The following is an 18,916-nucleotide window of genomic DNA, read 5'->3' on the forward strand; positions in this document are numbered from 1 at the left end:
TTCAGAATTTATGTTCATTTTAAGTAGTCCGGGAATTCATAAGAGAAAGATTTGACAGGTGCGAAATGGGCTTCCGTACGTACTTGGTGAGGTGAACGCACTGAAACACGATGAGGAGAAGAAGCCGTGAGAGGTAACAAACATACACAGAATTTAAACCCTGAACAACTATACCTAATCCCTGTTCGCCATTTACTGTTGATTAACAATAGAAGTCTGATCACACTTCCTAGTGCCCTTGTCAATGGTAAATGTTGTTTGATCACGATGATACTTTAATTTTTAATTGGAATCTATGTACATGGATTTATTTACATGTATATAAGTGGTATTGATTGCTTTTGCATTAGACTCTCAAATATGGAAGTCCCTTCGGACAAGTTTTTTCTCTCAAATTGGATTTTTGTAGGTAGAAACTTTATTTTACATGGGGTAAAATTGTTAATTGAGAATAGCACCCATTGTTTATGATTTGGCACTTCATCTATGCTCTAAGTGTCATTGCGATGTCATGTTCAGACTAAATTACTTTATTTGATTTGTTTCTTAAGCATTATCCATTGCATCAAGAGGTCCAGCCATTTGTTTAATTTAAACACATGCCCAAAATCTTTGAGGTCGGGGCAACATTTAGACGTCTTTACTTGGCGTGGGTTTTATCTTTGTCGGCTTAATATTCCGTACCTGTGTAAATTTAAAACGCATTTGAACCTATAGAAAAAAATGACAGTTGTATTTGCCAGACATTGTTCAGGAATATCATGTTACCGATATATTACCATTAACACGATTAATTAAGAGACGTTTTAAGAAATTTAGAATTTTTTCTGATATCAAGATTAATATTTAATATATTTGAAGTATCTTAAATTTGAAAGAAGAAATCCTCGCATGATATAATATATTTGTAAATCTCATATTATGGAGAAGATTTACCTTAATATTCAATAAAGTCGGAACTTGAAGTACATTTATATACATGTATCTATACTTATACGTTCGATTACAATTCGGCTAATGCAATAAAATATTTTTTAAAGAAAATATACCAATAGAAACAATGTTATACAAAAGTGTTGGTTTAAATTAACACTTCTGCTTTAAACACGTCAAAAAAGCGAAAATTAATGAGAGGTCTTGAGGGGGCAAATCCCTCGGCAAAAAGTGTCGGTGTGTATAGGTCAAGGAGCAGGTGAGAGCTTCGCCTTTATGAGTAACCATACTGTGTTTACAATAGACGAGGACTTGGAAGTTGTGAGTAAATTGGATTTTTTTATCAAGATATATGCTACACGGGACCGTTTCCCCAATTTTAGGATATACCCTCCACGACTAACCCGTTATCATCGATTTTATTACGGCTAACGAGATCTGCTTCAATATTTGAGAGATAACAAAGCACACACTTTATCACACACTTTATTTACCCGTTGAATCACTCGTCGGCCGTAAGTGTATTCTATATTTGTGATCATGCGCATTACATAAGTAAACTTACATAGGATTTTGCTTTCTTGGAAAGGTAAGGTTCAGCCAAGCTTTCATTTCATATCATTTTTCAGGAATAAGCGGGTAATGGTACATGTAGTAACATATGTTTGCACCATAAAGATAAATACCAAAACTACATGTATCGTCATCAGCTGAATTCAAATACCGTGGTATTTTATTATTACGTAGATTTTTTAAAACGTGATCTTTTTCACGTCCAAGCTAGCAGCAATGATAAAGTTTTGTTTAACTTGGCGAGTAAATGAAAATTTGTTTGGTTTTTATCTCAATAGCGCTCAAAGTACAGAGTAAATTTACTTATTTTATCTTGATCATGAGTTGGACACATTTGTGGTCGCTTCAAACGAAGTGACGAATAAAATTGACAAAAACTTATCAAATGTTGTAAATACATGCATGTGTCTGAGGTACACGTTTTTTTTCATAACGTTTACGATCAAACATTTCTTTAAAACCATGAACGACCGAACATTTTATTAGGACCAATTTACTGTAACTGTGATCCTAGGTAGGCAATTCACATGCCTATTGCAGCGTGTAGTTGTTAAGAAAAAAATATGTCGACCTACTTATTTTAAACCCATGAGTCCTGATTCTGCAGATTTGTGCCACATATGTTTTGAATTGTTCTGATAACTATTAATAGCTACAATAAATACTAGTACGTCGCATATTTTTTTCTTCAAAAGAGTTATACAAAATAGATCGTTTCTATGACGTTAAGACAGAACTTGCGAGATTTTGAGACTAAGATTAGCTTGATAAAATAAATTTTGTATGGTGTCTCTTTATTTCAGCCATAAATAAGGTACTGGAAATGGAATGTTTATATTTTCCGCTGCAGGGGGAGGGAGCGTGCATTTATTTTCTATGGAGGGTAATCGTGTTCAAAAATCCAAACATGTAAACTTGTAAATCCAAATATGCAATCATGTTGATGTGTGAGCCTGAGTATGAATGAGTGTAATTTTGATCATATAACCTAAAAAAAACTCAGGGATAAACACTTTAGAGTTGACCCCACAGGCCTTCAATCTAATTTTCCTACAGATGCTTAATTGCAGCTGTAAAATGCTGTTTGTTATTTACATTTAACCTGCTACTATAATACACACTTTCCATCTGTAATCCTTGCATTTGTATTTCCGTTTTCTGAAATATCACGGATGACATGTTACAAATTGACAATTACATTTAATGTAGTCTCGTTCAACCAGACGCTCGGCTGTCTCCGTAAATCTCCGACGAGCAGATAGTCTCTGCTCGTCAGAGATTTACGGAGACAGCCGAGCGTCTGCTTGAACGAGACTACATTTAATGTAAAGTCTACAAGCTTATCTTTTAAAAAGATTGGTGAGCTAGCGCTGTAGCCATCATAAGACACAGAAGCAGATTTCTAAAACATTGGTTTATATTTCTGAATCGATTAATTAAATAGGAAGGCAAAGTGGTGTACTGGAATTGTACTGGAGTGGGGTCTCAGTTTAGAACTGTGAATCTAGAGGCATGACATACATGCAGCTCACTGACTGTGTCTTAATCATTATGTATCTACTTCAATTTCGAAGTGAAAATTTTCAAGAACCATTGGTACTGTTTTGTTGCAATCGTATCTTCTCGGGCCTTTCCGTCAAGCTCGGAAAATATATCCGAAGTTGTTTTCCGAGCTTGAAGAAATTTAAGATAAAGCTAGCTATTTATTTTAATATTGAAAATAACTATGCATTATAAGACATAAGCTACTGTTACTTTTCGACATGTACAATAAAACACAAATCTACAAAATGGTACAGTTTATGTACAGTAGTACAGTACTCCCAGAATTCCCTACTATGGAGTCGAGTGAAAAAGACTAACGTAGTTGCTAGCGCTCGAGAGCGCTAGCAACAAGTTTGTCGAATTTTGACATGACCATATATGGAAACAGTGACGTCACCGTTAGAAAAAGGCCAGCTGCAGGTAAAGGCATGCCGTAATCGCGGGAATAGGGACGGAGTAAATAAAAAAAAAAATTAGGTAGGCCTATAATAATAATTATCTCTGAATAACAACATTTCTTAGAAAGTATTATTTTCGGAAAATTAAATTATGAGATTGGTGTATACATTTTTTTCAAGAGAATGTATAAAAGATGCGAGTGAAGAATTCGATCGGCTTCAGATATCTTCTTAGAACTGAAAAAAATACATTTAATGACTTTGTTTGAATACACGTGTATAGAGATATATATGCATTTTTATTAGAGTACATGCAACAAATTGTTAAAGTATAGGCCTCGGCTGAATTAAGAAAATATCTCCAAAAGCATCCTTATCGCCGCTACCATAAAGTTTGGACAAGAACACCCCCCCCCCCTGCGAAAAATTATACGGGGTCGGCCAGCTGAGCTGCAAAGTTATCGATAAGAAAAACAAACTATTTAAAGGCATTGGTTTTGAGAATGTGATTAATATGAGACATAAGAAGCGACACTCTCTTTAAAAAGAATAAATAAATAAAAATTCCAAAGGTAAGGTTAACTGTCGTGAAATTAAAATGTGTATAAATTATTTTAGGAAATGTTTCATTGCATTGTCGGCAATATAAAGGGAAAAAACCTATTATGCAGGTAAAAATTGGCATTTTTTTTATTTCAAGCAATTATTACGGGATATGAGTATGATGTCCTGAATGTCGGTTCAATACAGACTCAATTTGTGAAGTTGGTTGATAAAAATTTTCTGGAGAGCTATTATAATACAGCTTTACAGCCACTTGTGAACTAGTTGCAGGTCTGTAGCTCCTGGTCTGAAAAAAATTCGGATGGACTACTTAGGAGCTAGTGCCTTCCATAATAAAAAACTTCAATTTACGGCGCACAAAAATATGCGCTGTTTTTTTTTTTTAAATTATTATTATTGAAGATTGTGTTAATATTTATCGTTCACTTGCACAACAAAATAAAAGTAATATATAAATAGAGGGCGAAGCTCTCCCTATAGACAACACGTGTACATATGTCTAAAAATAGAAATTACACTCTATACTTATGAAGTTGAAAAACTTTTCCAAGATGGAGGAAAAAAGAATAACTTCACGCGCAGTGACATCACAGGCATCCATGTTGAATTTGAATCTCGTACTAACTTCACGTTTGGTGATAATTTATCAGCTTTGTTTAATGAGTGATAAATACATTCAAACTTACCTAGTGTGTTCTTGAAAAATTAATTCCTACTTAAGAAAACAAATTTTCGTTTCCTACAACTTTCAACAGTTGCATTAGATCCGATCACTTGAATTTCAGGACATCTAATTGGACAAAAAACGTGTTTCAACATTGAATCAGTTTTAATTCATTGTTATTAAAATATAACATCATGTATTTGAATTAAATTTGCTTTCTGATAACTATATGAAAACACCAAAGACGACTTTCAATTTGAAATTTCGTTTTTAGGTTTTATTGTATTGCAAATGATAAATTTTTCTTTCCTGAGAAAATCTATGAGTAAAAAAAAAGATGTTTTAATGAAGGATTTCAATTGTATTTCTTTGGCTGTGTACGTTTCTATAACATTGTCAAAATGTGATGGAGACAGTAACCTGGGGCAGACTATATAGTCTATAGCATATCAGGGCCGGGCTTGAACAAATTTAATAAGCAATAAGATTAGAGTCCCAACAAAACAATTTATGATGCCAGAGATGATTAAAAGGGCATCTACTGATCTAGCCCCGTTTATATTGGCTTCGTCCTCCAAACGGTTACACCGTAAAACATACTGTTTTGTTTACTTAAAACGCATGATGTTCTGGAAATTACACAATTTATCTGTTTCTCAACAGTTCTACTTTGATTCTCGCGAGAAGGTATCAAGTCTAGTGAGATCGTCCGACATTGATAAATTGCATTGTGGGTCGAAATTTACTGACGCCGAAAAATTCTGTGGGATCAATGTGCAAGAAATCCATTGTGACGTCACTCGAAGGAACGACAACTCTGTTAGTCTTATGTAATGGAATTATTTTATTTACAATGCATGATGTACAATGTACAAAGTCTTTTATCTTGTTCTCGTGAGAGTGTGAAATGGGAAACCATATTTTCAGGGAATTACTGGGACGATTAAAACAAGGCATTACTGGTCCGATTTACTGACGCCAAAAAAATCCGTTGAATGAATGTTCAACTAGTCCGAATTTTTCACACGCCTTGCCGGTAGAGCTCGCTTCGCGCCGGCGCGCCGCGGTAAAAAAATGAATACTTTATTTAGTATCTAAAAGATCAGTTCCTTGATGTGAATGTTTTTATTTTTCATCTGATAATTTGATAAGATATACAAGAACTATGTCGTGTTTCTTGATTGTCGCGCTATTGAAACTTATCTGGTGGCCTTTTTTATTACTTTTAATTCAAATTACCTTCTATTGAAACGCCGGAGCATTTTAATCGAGTTTAGGGCCAATAAACATCGATAAGTACCAGTCAATCAATTATCGAACTAACTTTTTAAAACAAAATGGCTGCAAATATGGCGGCGCCCAGGGCTGGAATAAATTTTTTTTGGCCTTAGTACCCCTGATTCAACTTTCATTTTTCACTGATTTTCTTATATATACGTGTTACCATTAATCCTCGCTTCGCGAGGCGGGCGAACATGAAATGTTATAATCTATAAAATTATTAACAAAAATATTTTTATCATTATTCAAATAAGCCCTCTGAATACGACGTTTATCACACGTGCTATCATAACTTATGAACCTAACTCCGTCACCCACATGATCTACGATACGCCAGGGAATGAAGACACATTAACAATTTTGTTTAAACTCAACTTGTATCTAGGCCAAGTTATGATAAGTAAAATCGGTGTATACAATTACAATTGTATATCATTTCATCAAAGTGAAATGATCGCCAGAATAAAAAAAAAATCGGTCCTTGTAACAACAATCACAATGACCTTTTCAGAATGTATGGATGTCGTTTGATTTCTGTCCTTACATGTTTCAAATATATCATATCAATAATTATTGTGTTTATACATTTATCTTTATTTCATATGTGATATACACTTTACTTATTCCTATTTATCTGCATGGGTATCATCATTGATGTACACCATGTGCTTGACTCAAACTCGAAATACTCAAGACTGAATAGTAAGATCTGAACAGTTATCACCACGTGACCAAAAAACGCTCAAATATGCCTACATGTACAGCCGTCAGGGACTGAGCTGAAGGTCATGAACATTACTCTCATACGTACGATGTAGAAAATTTACGTGCGGTGTTTTTTTTTACTTCTGTGAAAATTTACGCGTTTAATTTTTACGGATTTTTAAAACTCGTAAAAATTAGCAGCACGTAAAAAATACCCGTTATACGGTATATTAATGATTATATTATTTATTTATTACATTTTTAATAAATGTAGCATATTCTATAATTACCGACATGCCGTATATATCTGTAACCCTGTATAAGGCAAAAATTACGGCATGAGCGATTTGACATTATTATCAGTGTAGTGCATAAAAGATATTGTGGACTGAAAAAATGTATTAATAACCTTAATAAAAAAAAATTACATGTGAATGTTTCATCTTGACCTCTTTTAAAATGACTGACCACAGTAAATAATCAAATAGGCCCGTATGTTAGAAATATCGTTATTTTAGTGCACTCGTAAAAAGGTGTTAGCTGATTTCACGCAATAATTGTTGCATAAAATGAACAGGGTGTAATTTTGTTATGTTTGAACACATTCTTAAATTTAACCGTTGTAAATTGTTGACATTTGATTGAAGATTTTTGACATGCAAAAAATGACGTCATAATCGCACTTGATTTCAAACGGCGAGGAGTTTCCCGAAAGTGACAAAGTTACTAAATATAGCGCGAGTGCACTGTGACGTCATCCATGACTTTGTTCGTCTTTGTTTACGTTTCTCGACTCAATACGAAGGTATGGAAGCATGTAACAAATCTTTTGAGTCTCGCCAAAGCATATGCGGTACTCAAAACGTGTCTTCAAACTTTAAGTCACCGTAAATTACGAGTTATAAGTCGGCCATTTTTGGCATAGCACCACGGGTGAAAACATTAGAGAGCATTATGGGACGTAGACAAAAAATTTTGTTTGAGGAACTGTAGGTTTAACTCGTTCTTTTTCCCGCGCACACTGGTTCTTAGAGCTCGCTTCGCTAGCCGGCGCTGCGCGCCGGCGAGCTGCGCTCGCTATAACCTGTGAAATGTTACAGCGTGTTTTTATGCAGAAATATAAATCTATTTGTATACTGCCTATAAAATAACATCCTTGCTAATTTAAGAAAAGCAGGCTTGTATTGGTATAATTTATTAAGTCTCTACCCTCCCTCTCTCTCTCTCTCTCTCTCTCTCTCTCTCTCTCTCTCTCTCTCTCTCTCTCTCTCTCTCTCTCTCTCTCTGACTTCCATGTTGGAAAGGGCCCTAATTTACCATCACTAGATAAGATCTGCCCCGAAGATCCGCTTGATGAAATACTGGATGCAGATAATCAATATTCATATTGACTCTTGCTTTGCAGACACGTAGGGGGGGGGGGGCAAAGCCCCCCCCCCCCCCCCCTAATTTTCTCGCAGCAACTAATTTTCTTAAATTTACATATAAAAAATTGAATTACCATGGAGTCCCCCCCCACTTTTTTGGGAGTATGTATAAAAAATTGGCATGGAAATAAGGAAATTATGAGTGAAATTGAAGTTATACTACGCCAGGCAGGAATCTAAAATAAAATTTTACCGGGGTGTCAACATTTGCCCTTTTCACACAAATATTTTCTTTTTAAGAAATTTTTAAACTGAATCAACTTAAATTCTTTTAAGATACAAAATGCTAAGACAGCCGAAGAAATGTGGCTCTTTGCTAATATTACATGTGTTTAATTTCTTATGAACAAATCAATTCCTTTGGATACTTCCCCTTCTTTGATATCAACAAAGGCAAAAGTCTGATCCAAATATATCATTATGGAAAAATTAAAGGATCGAAGAATTGAACAATTTATTATAATTAGCATAACTTACACATGTGCCCTAGTGCAAATTAAAAATAACAATAATACGTACCGCTCGCAGGTATCGGTATTTAACTTTAAAAAAATATTTGATTTTGTAACGTGTCACGTTTTTAAGCGTGTATCATGTTGGAAAGATGTGCAAAAAGAGGAAAATGTCCATTGTTTAATACAATGATCGTTTCAAACAGTCAAACACCTGAAGGTGTGAACTCTTCACACCTGCAGGGTGGTGTGTGTGTGTATACCTGAATGAAGCCGTTGTTTAATTTGTGACACCAACCAGTTTGATTTCCTGTTTATATAAGATCGACTGGCAATATTAATGTTGAAATAAAAAAAAACCCAGGTTTTAACTGTGTTTTTAACGTGAGTTTTAACTGCATGTAAAATTATGTATTTTCATTAATTTTACATCGTGATGGATGTTTACGAACTCACCTTGGGTAAGTACTCCTTTTAAAGAATTACAAAACAGTACCACTTATTTTATAACAAAATACTCGAAATTGAAAAAAAAATACAAATGAAAAAATATATTCAGTACCCCGGACCTTTTATGTTAGGCGGACCTTTTCTTATACGGGCCGGACCCTTTTAGAGCACAGGCGGATTTAAATGTTAACATTTATGGTCCGCCCCGGACAATTTTACAGGGCGGACTTAAATTATACGACACCGGTCAGGACCGTAGCAATAGACCGTGGCTATTTATAGCCACCGTCTAAAAACAAGAATAAATGTCAAAGGAGCAGGTTTCTGGAATAAACGGGACATCGATCCCGAGTCCGAGCTTTCGCTGCAACAGATTCGATCCCGATGCGTTTATGCGACACTACTACCGTGGACATCCCGCTCGAATTTTTTTGTTTATATCATCATATATATCAAATGTGTACGACGGTCGTTCTTGTCGATTGCAAACACTTTGCTGTTGAAATACCAGGCAGAATGCACAAGTTCGTGTTCTTTGAGTTTCTGTATGAGCATTGCATTCTGCTGAGTAATGTGGTCCACCATCAAGAACTATTCTTTCATTTGTTTGCGGTGTTTCATGATAAGTGTTTTACTTTCCGGACTTATCATGCTCACGATAATCGGTCGGGGTCCACCGTTCCTATTTCCGGTACATTTTCAGTCCTATTTAAACTTTTTATTTCTTTTAATTCAAATTACTTTCTATTGAAACACTAGAAAATTTTAATGGAGTTTAGGGGCAATAAACATCGATAAGTACCAGTGAATCAATGATCGACATAACTTTTTAAAAACAAAATGGCTGCCAATATGGCGGCGCCCAGGACTGGAAGAAATATTTTTTTGGCCTTAGTACCCCTGATTCAAATTTCATTTTCACTGATTTTCTTATATATACGTGTTACCATTAATCCTCGCTTCGCGAGGCGGGCTTCGCCCGCCTCTCGCTGAGCTCGGTATAAATACATGTAAAGTAACAAATTTTTCCGCGAAAAATTACCAGATCTTTGCAGGTTGTTTATTTTAACTAATTCAGAAAGATAACAAGAGTAAAGCTGTCAATGTGACAGCAAACCGGTTTTCTTTTATGTGAACAGTATCCATAATCCATTTGTCAGTCTTGAATGGATAAATACTACCTATCCAAAGAAATGAGGAACTCTATGTGCAATGTTTTTGCCCAAAAAGTTCAACAGCTGCTATTTTTTCATAAATTATCAGAAATCAAAATCCTAGCAAAATGCATACCTCTGATCTATGTATAATTGATCTGCAAAAAACACCTTCTTATCTTTAAAACGGTTCGAGGAGTTATCGGTACAATAAAGGTACATGTACCCTTTTGGCAGCCACTCGCCCGCCCGCCATTTTTACTATTTCAATAATCGGAAACCCGGTTAAAAATTCTCTCTCAAAATTCTTAGAATTCAGAAGCAATGGAGTTACACGGGACCTCACGGCGGTCTTCGAACTCCATGCCGCTCAAAATATATTTATCCCCTTAGAAAATTTCTTGATCCGTCTAATTTCTAAATAAAACTTATATTCTAGTTTAAATTAAATGTCAATTTTTTGAAAAGAAATAAAGATATCAGGCATTTCCTTTTATATTACCATGAGAATTATATTACGGAAATTAGCGCATTCGTCACATCGGCAACGATTTATATATATATATATATATATATATATATATATATATATATATATATATATATATATATATATATATATATATATATATGTGAACCTCTTCCTGTTTGGTCCAGTTTTAATCATACCTCAATTTTTTAAAAATAATACCGGTATTTTTCATAGAAAAGGAAGCTCATTGCAACTTTATAGCTGAATATTATGTTTATTTTCGTCCATTCCGGCGATTACGGCATGCCTTTTCCCGCAGCATGGCAGTTGCCATATAAGGTCATGTCAAAATTCGACAAACTTGTAGAGTTTACATTTGTCAATTTGTATCATGTTAGATGTGCTTTTGCCGAGCCTGAAGTTACAAATGCAGAAACTACGGATTGAAAGTGTGCAAAGTTGAAGGCTTAATTAACTAATGTAAACAATAAAGTTGCAAAATGTGCATCATGCGAAGGAATTGGGTCAAATCTTACACGTGTTTATGCCCGAGTTTTATAGGTTACACGATCAGAATAATCAATTACACATATTCATACTCAGGCTCACATATCAACACGATTGCATATTCGGATTTACAAGTTTACATGTCTGGATTTTTGAACACGATTACTAGTACCCTCCATAATTTTCACATGTGTTAATCGGAATTTGTTTATTCTATTAAACTATTTGCAGTCATTTTATGTTGTATTCGATAAAATTATTTTATCTTTTTTATCTATTCTCTTTTTTCACCATGAAATTTTTAATGTAAAGAAGATCGGGTTAATAAGATAGCACAACTGCCCATTTAGTTTAATCGTAAAATACAATTTCAAATTTAATTTTTTTTCCAATAACATCTATTTCATGTTGTAATACAAGTTTACCAAACCACAATGTCTAACCGAATTAAGTTTTAATATTTCAACAAAATTTATTTTTAATAAACATTTTACCCCAAGATACGGTGGTACCGAACCCACAACCTAAAAGGTCTACCTCTAAAGCTTACCTAATGGTTGGTGCTCTAACCACTGGGCTAGTTTAGTCACAATAAAGTGAGTTGTTTAAATGACTTCAACAAAAATATGGAGCCCAGGCCCACTCTATAAAAGAAAATGCTAAGTTCTAAACAATGTCGGTATTTGGAGGTTTTGATAGGCATACTCCAGTTTTTATCAAAATATTTCAAGAAATGAGCTTATTTAAGGGTTACAAATCGATGTTATGTTAAATATAAATTGTTGTGAATGATTTAAAAAAAATATATTAGATTTGTTGATATTTTAAATTTTACAGTATCTTAATATATACTAAAGCATTCAAACGCCTTATCCACCCATCTTCTTTTTATCATGAAGTTGTGGTATGCCCGGTAGGATCATTAGAACCAGGATACCATCCGGCGTTCTACAAAAAAAGACTTTCAAAACGTTTAATGGATATGATTTGCATTGTAAACCAATCCATGGCGATTGAATTCAGGGGAAAGCTCCATTAGTTACAATTGCTTAAGTATACGCTAATAAAAACTCCAAGTTGTACATAAAAATTGGTGAAATAACTGTACATGATGTTCCAGTGTAAACCGAGGACAGTCCGATAAGATTGTTATAGCTATTTTGCAAAATAGAAAATGACACACAGCATCGTTTTATGTATTACAATACAAACTTTGCTATTTTGTTGCAGGTATTCGGACTCAGACATGGATGGGGACCAAGAAAAGATTCCATTTGACACCAAGAACAATGATAAACCAGAAATCCACCATGAGGAAAAATTCGAGAAACACCGCAGAACAATCGGACGTTTCCGTATTTTAATGATCGCTGCGGGTATTATAATATTTCTTTTATTGATTATTATGATAGTAGTGGCCGTGGTAAAGAAAATGGAGAAGATTCCACCCTGTTCATCGGGTCAAAGTGTGGACCTGTCGGAACCCGACAATCCGTCAATGTTCCACGATTTAACATCTAAGGAAATAAAAGGACTAATGGAATTTTTGTACAAACAAAAGGATCTTAATCTAACAAAACCCGAAAATATCAGAGTGAAATCTTCCTACATCTTCACAGCAGAGCTCCATCTTCCCAACAAAGCGGATGCTGTTTCTTATCTTGCCAGTGGTGCTGGACAAAAACCACCAAGACAAGCCCGGGTCATCATATTCCGTGGAGATTTGCAAACTCAAAAGATTATGGAAATAGTTGTGACTCCACTACCTAAACCAACCCATTATACAATATGGAAAGACGATATCCTTTTCCAATATCGGCCTATTACCGGTCCCGATTATGGTGGGGCTTTGGAAAGTATCACACAGGAGACAGATAAAAAGGCTCGTCAGCTTCTGCTCGAGAGTTTTGGCGGAACACTTACGAACTGCGAAAGTACATGTCTAATTTACAAGTACATCTCACCTATGTCATCTGCAATCAGCGGCCGTAAAAGGCGACTTTACTGGTTCTGGATGTCTCAGTTTGTTGATTTTTATATTTTACACCCAGTCGACTTTGCCGTCTTAGTTGACATGGATGATCCGAATTATTCTATTGAGAAGATTTGGTACAACGAGCACACATTTGACACCCTTGAATCTTTGGTGAATCAATATGATGAGGGAAAACTGCAAAAGAAACACTTGTTATTCCCCGTCATGTCTGAAACATTGTTTTCAACCCTAAACAGACGAGGCACAGAGGTTCCGGAGTCAAAACAACGTCCACCAATTTTGATTGAACCCGATGGCAAGCGATACAGCGTCAAAGGTCAGCACGTGAAATACATGAACTGGGACTTTGATTTCAGGATGTCGAGTACTCGAGGCCCGCAACTGTACGACATTCGTTTTCAGAACGATAGAATTGTGTATGAACTTGCTTTACAAGAAGTAAGCGTCTTTTATTCTGGTTATAAACCTACACAGATGTTTTCGAACTATTTCGATTCGACCGCTATGATTGGTCCTCAGGATAAGGGCTTAGTTCCTGGAGTAGACTGCCCCTCACATGCAACATTCAAGGATGTTTCCCATGTTATGGAAGCCTCTGATAAACCAATTACTTATAAAAACGCATTCTGTGTGTTCGAGTTAAACACCGGAATGCCTCTTCGAAGACATCATTCATTTTCTTCTTTTCATGGAACAATGTATGAGGGCGTTCCAAATTATGTATTAGTCCTCAGGTCGATTCTTGCTGTGGTTAATTACAGTTATCTCCTGGACGTCATATTTTATCAAACTGGAGCCATTGAAGTTAAAGTAGTCTCCACAGGCTACATTCTTGCTACCCCTTTCACTGCAAACGCCAAACAGTTCGGTGTACAAGTCAGCGACAATATCAACGGGAACCTCCACCACCACATGTTTAGCTACAAGGTGGATCTGGACATTGAAGGGACACAGAACCGTTACAGAACATTAGATATCTCTACTACAGACTCTCCTAACCGATTTCATCCAAATCCAAATGCGAAAATTACTCAAGGCCAGTTTGTTGTTTCCGAAAAGAAGTCAGAAATGGAAGCTGCTTACAAATTTAACTTCGATACTCCTAAGTATCATTTGTTTTATAGCAATCTGAAAAATAACAAGTTCGGTGTTCCCAAGTCATATAGACTCCTAAATCGAGGAATGAGCAAGCAACTGTTGCCTGAAAATGTGGGTAATGAACCGGCCATGGCCTGGATGCGTTACCAGATGGCGGTCACTAAGCGTAAGGAAGACGAAAGAACAAGTAGCACTATTTATAGTGGATTAGATGCGTTGTCACCAGTTGTCAACTTCGATGAATTCCTCAATGATGATGAGTCTATTGTTGATGAGGTAAGTTTTGTGAAATGAAAGAAAAGAGGAACAATCCAACATTACCCGCACTTGCACAATGCTACATATTACGAATGGCAATACAAACATCAAATAGAGCAAATAACAATTAATAAAGATTATAATTCATAGAAAAATACGAAGAGTATTAAAGAGTACACGACATTCTGTCTGGACGGGGGATGCAAGAGCAAGAGGGTCGGAGATTCAAAAGATCTAGTGGCGCCGATACATTTATTTATCAAAAAATCTAAATATCAGAATTTCCAATTCAGTCGGGAATTTTGCAATCTTATCAAAACTTATAACTTATAAACTTACTATGAAATAAGACTTATAAAATCGCTCCTCAATACATTCATGCAAGTCCAATAACGTCACACACGGGTCACCATAGAGCGACCCTTTTAGTGAAACTTTTTTAAGGGTTTTTCAACTTTTCATACCGAAAGAGTCTGAGGCCCCCTTCTAGTAGTTGTTGCCCCTGAAAGTGTTTAAATTTCCTTAAAATCACTTCCAACTTTTTTATTTCATATCATATAGACTTCGGACCACTTGGGATGGAAGCATCTACCTTGGCCGAACAAAATGACATAAAGGTCAAAGGTCAAGGTCATTTGAAAATCTGTTAATTTTAAAGGCTCGAGCGTCTATAAATAACGTAAAAGTTTTTTTTAATGGTTGTCAACATTATACTCCTCTGATACTTAGTGGGTTCAGTGGGTTCTTCACACGAATTCAATAGTCCTTTGTGTATACAATTCATCAATTGGCGTGAATCATTCAAACATCTGTGCATTAATTCGCACTTTACCATGACTTAGTTTTCTACAAAAGAAACCTTGGTGATGTTCGAACTCAGGATTTCGGCAGCGATGATATTATTGCCAAATGGAAATATCGTTTTCATGTAGGGTGATTTCACCATGCATCGGACACCTTTGGATTTTTCCCTTTGTTCACGCATCAAATATCGTCCAAATATAAATAAAACTTGTTTTAAAAGTTGCAGGTTTTCCCCTTGCTTAATTATTGAAGAAAAAATTGTGAAATTGTTAAAAATGTAGAAAATAAAGCAAATTAATGAAGCGTTGAACTATTTCACCATGGATCGGACAATATTTACCAAGCATCGGACAGCTATAGCAGTACAGTAGAGATTAAAAATAACAACATTTTCTGGTTTTAATGCAAAAATACAAAGGTTCGGAAATATTAATTTATTCAATTGCAATTCATATTTCTTTTAATGTAAGTCCTTAAATCTACATATAGGAATTTAGACTAGTGCTTCTGTTTAAAGGAATATTTATCATAAGGGGTTCTTTATCGTGCCAGCTCCTACAGGAACTTTGGACTAAAAAGGGTTTGTCCGTAAAACTCGATTTTTAAGTGGTTTGAGGAAAATGTTTGTATCAATTATTTTTTAAATTTATATTTTACTTCACATTTAAAGTATATCACAAGGAATGTGCACATAATATCCATATTATAAGAGAAAATCATGCAGTGAAAACTGTCCGATGCATGGTTAACTGGTGAAATGAACATATGGTGCAATAATGACCTTGACATTAATTGTTCAAATTTCTTGGACTTATTTTAATCCAATTTTGTTTCAAAACTTACTTCTTTCTAATTATTTTAGGCAGAGAGTGCATTTTCACTAATTCACAATCAAACGCACAACATTCAAATAATGCTTTAGTGTAAAATCTTCGTAACTAAATTTTCAATAATGGCGTATTTGATGTCATTTTACGATGTCTATATTGCTATTTCTTTGACAATGTGACTGTCTAATTCTTAATAATGATAAAGTTCATTTGTTCTAATTCAGGAATATACGAAACAACACATGAGCGCATGCACATTTATTTGTATATTTATAAACAAAGTTGTCCGATCCAAGGTATGTGTCCGATGCATGGTTAAATCACCCTATATGTGTCCCATAAACACAATTTTATTACATTTTACAACTCTGATGCAAAAAAGATTTACATTCTTTGAAGTAGTTTTGAAAATTTGAGCCAACAACCCAGTATTCATGCCATATTTTATGTGCTATGACGCTAAACAAAAAAAAAATTTGTACAAGGTTTTCACAATTTTTTTCATTGGTGATTTATTTCATAAATTAAAGATAAAGAAGGTCAAAAATATATAAAATTAGGACTATTTTAATACAACAACAAATATTTTATTTCCCCCTTTCCGCTCCAAGAATTGGGCTTCTTATCAGTCAAAAATATTAAATTTGACGTTTATTAATATACACTCTTTATTGCAAATTTATGACTATATCATAGTCAAATTGTTTAAAATTTTCCAGTCTCTGTCCAGTTCTATAGAGCATTTGCAATCATGAGACACGCATATCGCTGAAGATTCATAATGTTACGCGAGTACCTAAGTCTAAGATTCAACCGTTTTGCATCAAATCGCGAGAATATATAATCGCAAACGCAGAATTGTTATCATATTGTCATGTAGTTTACCTTTGTCCGAAAAATAAAAGCGAGATTAAAAAAAAAAGCGATATGTGCTTTTCGCGCGAATTAACGATCCTCGCGTTTAATTTGAAATCTACGGATGAGGTTAATTAACAATTCTTGTGAACATCATGTGAATTCTTTATCTGCTTTTCGTGAATTTTTCATTGCTGATTTCATAAATTTTAAAGTTTCGACTAACATTGTCTGACAGCTGTATCACCACTGTGTCATACTGTAAAATCACACATTGTACACCAATCGTACAGACAAACTGAACCATTAAGCGGTTTAATATGAGTAATAAGACTGACAATGGAATATCCTCTGCTAGCAAGAGTAAATCTCTAACACTTTTCATTCCTAAACTTTTTGCATTGGATAAAATGAAATAAAAAACCAACAAAATATTAAGGGGCATATTTTTATATGCTCTAAATTGACATGTTATATTTGAAATCATTACATAACAGTTACTGCGTTGTAGGATTTGGTTGCCTGGGTGAGTATGGGTGTCCAACACATTCCCCACACAGAGGATCTCCCCGTCACCCACACACCTGGAATGGACCTCAGCTTCTTCTTGTTGCCCTACAATTATTTCCCAGAAGACCCAGCGATGGGATCACTTGACTCTGTCAGGATAGAGCCAAACATTTACAACAATCCAAAAAGTGGTGTTCGAGTGACTGGAATGAAGAGTGAGAATTTACAGTGTAAACCGCCTGTAAACAGTTATCAACAGAAGGTGGAGGCGGATCCAAGCATTTTGTTTGAGACAGGCGATGGTCAATCCACGACTGTATAGATTATGAGTATTTGACCAGTTAAATCTGAGAATGTGACTATCATACTTTTTCAAAAGTAAGGTTTTCTAATCTACTTCTCCTCTCACCCTTTACAATGTTAGCTAGAAAAAATCCGGACTGTGCTAAGCGTCAATTATCTAGTATTTCCCGAGATGTGTTCTTTGTAAAACAATTTGTTTAACGAGAGTGTCACCTTCAAAGTTTACTAACTAAGTTTGTCAAGGGTTTGTGTAGAAGGGGGTTGAATAGAAACAAACTATTGATTTGAGAAAATGCTAAAATCAAGTAAAACCGAGATATAGATGGATTGCATGTTCGATGGAAGAGTGATACTTTTCAAGAAAGAAAAATATTGTTTGCTTGAATTTTAACTCGTTTAATGTATTTTTATCAAGTTATGGTACGCTTGTTAATGAATGTGAATGAAGTATTGAGCAAGTCAGACAAGAATGTTCAATCGCAAATTTTATATGTACAGGCATTATATATCAGTTGATACACTGTATATAATAATATATTTTGTACTCATTTAGTAGGTTAATTTAGAAAGAGTTAACAATATGCATTTGTATTTTATTTCAATTGAATTATACATGTCTGTATCCGTCATTTATCCGTGTTTATTATTTTAAAAGTACAAAGAAATGATCATGAACCCAGAAATGAACATGTATCCAGAGAGTGATTGGGGAAGCAGACATTAATTTTTGGTGTCTCATCATATTTTCTACAACAATCAACTTTTTTTTTTGAAAAGTGAAAGAGTACTTTATATACTTTTATGAAACATTGTTGTGTGTCTTGAAATGCATTTCAGTACATGTAGCTGCGTTTATAACGCACTTTGATTTTTTTTTCAAAGTGCGTTATAAAAGTACATTAACATTTTTCTTATCCAGACACTTAACACACTTTGAAAAAATATGTATAAATCTTAAAGTCTGGACTTGAAATTTCTAATTTGTTGATTTTATCATGATTTGATAACACTGGTGATTACCGTCTTTGAGAAATGTGGTTAGGATTAATCAAAGATACATGTCAATTACCAGTACATAATTTTATTGATTACAAAAGGAATGTCCCCTACCCTTCATATTTCCTTCCATAACATATG

At 34.7% G+C, this 18,916-nt stretch overlaps 1 protein-coding gene across 2 annotated transcripts; it reads left to right on the forward strand.

Annotated features, from left to right (window-relative positions):
* Window positions 1-51: 51 nt before the first annotated feature.
* Window positions 52-18,752, forward strand: LOC128176382 (putative amine oxidase [copper-containing]). 2 transcript variants are annotated; one of them, XM_052842663.1, is made up of 3 exons: window positions 52-133; window positions 12,356-14,495; window positions 17,478-18,752. In XM_052842663.1, the coding sequence occupies exons 1-3, from the start codon at window positions 111-113 to the stop codon at window positions 17,796-17,798; spliced, it is 2,484 nt and encodes an 827-aa protein (XP_052698623.1). In that variant the 5' UTR covers window positions 52-110; the 3' UTR covers window positions 17,799-18,752. The 2 variants fall into 2 exon arrangements, with proteins under 2 accessions (XP_052698623.1, XP_052698625.1); XM_052842665.1 differs by lacking the exon at window positions 52-133 and adding an exon at window positions 1,368-1,522.
* The last annotated feature ends 164 nt before the right edge of the window (window positions 18,753-18,916 follow it).

Source organism: Crassostrea angulata, chromosome 3, assembly GCF_025612915.1.
Source record: "Crassostrea angulata isolate pt1a10 chromosome 3, ASM2561291v2, whole genome shotgun sequence".
NCBI classification, from domain to species: domain Eukaryota; kingdom Metazoa; phylum Mollusca; class Bivalvia; order Ostreida; family Ostreidae; genus Magallana; species Magallana angulata.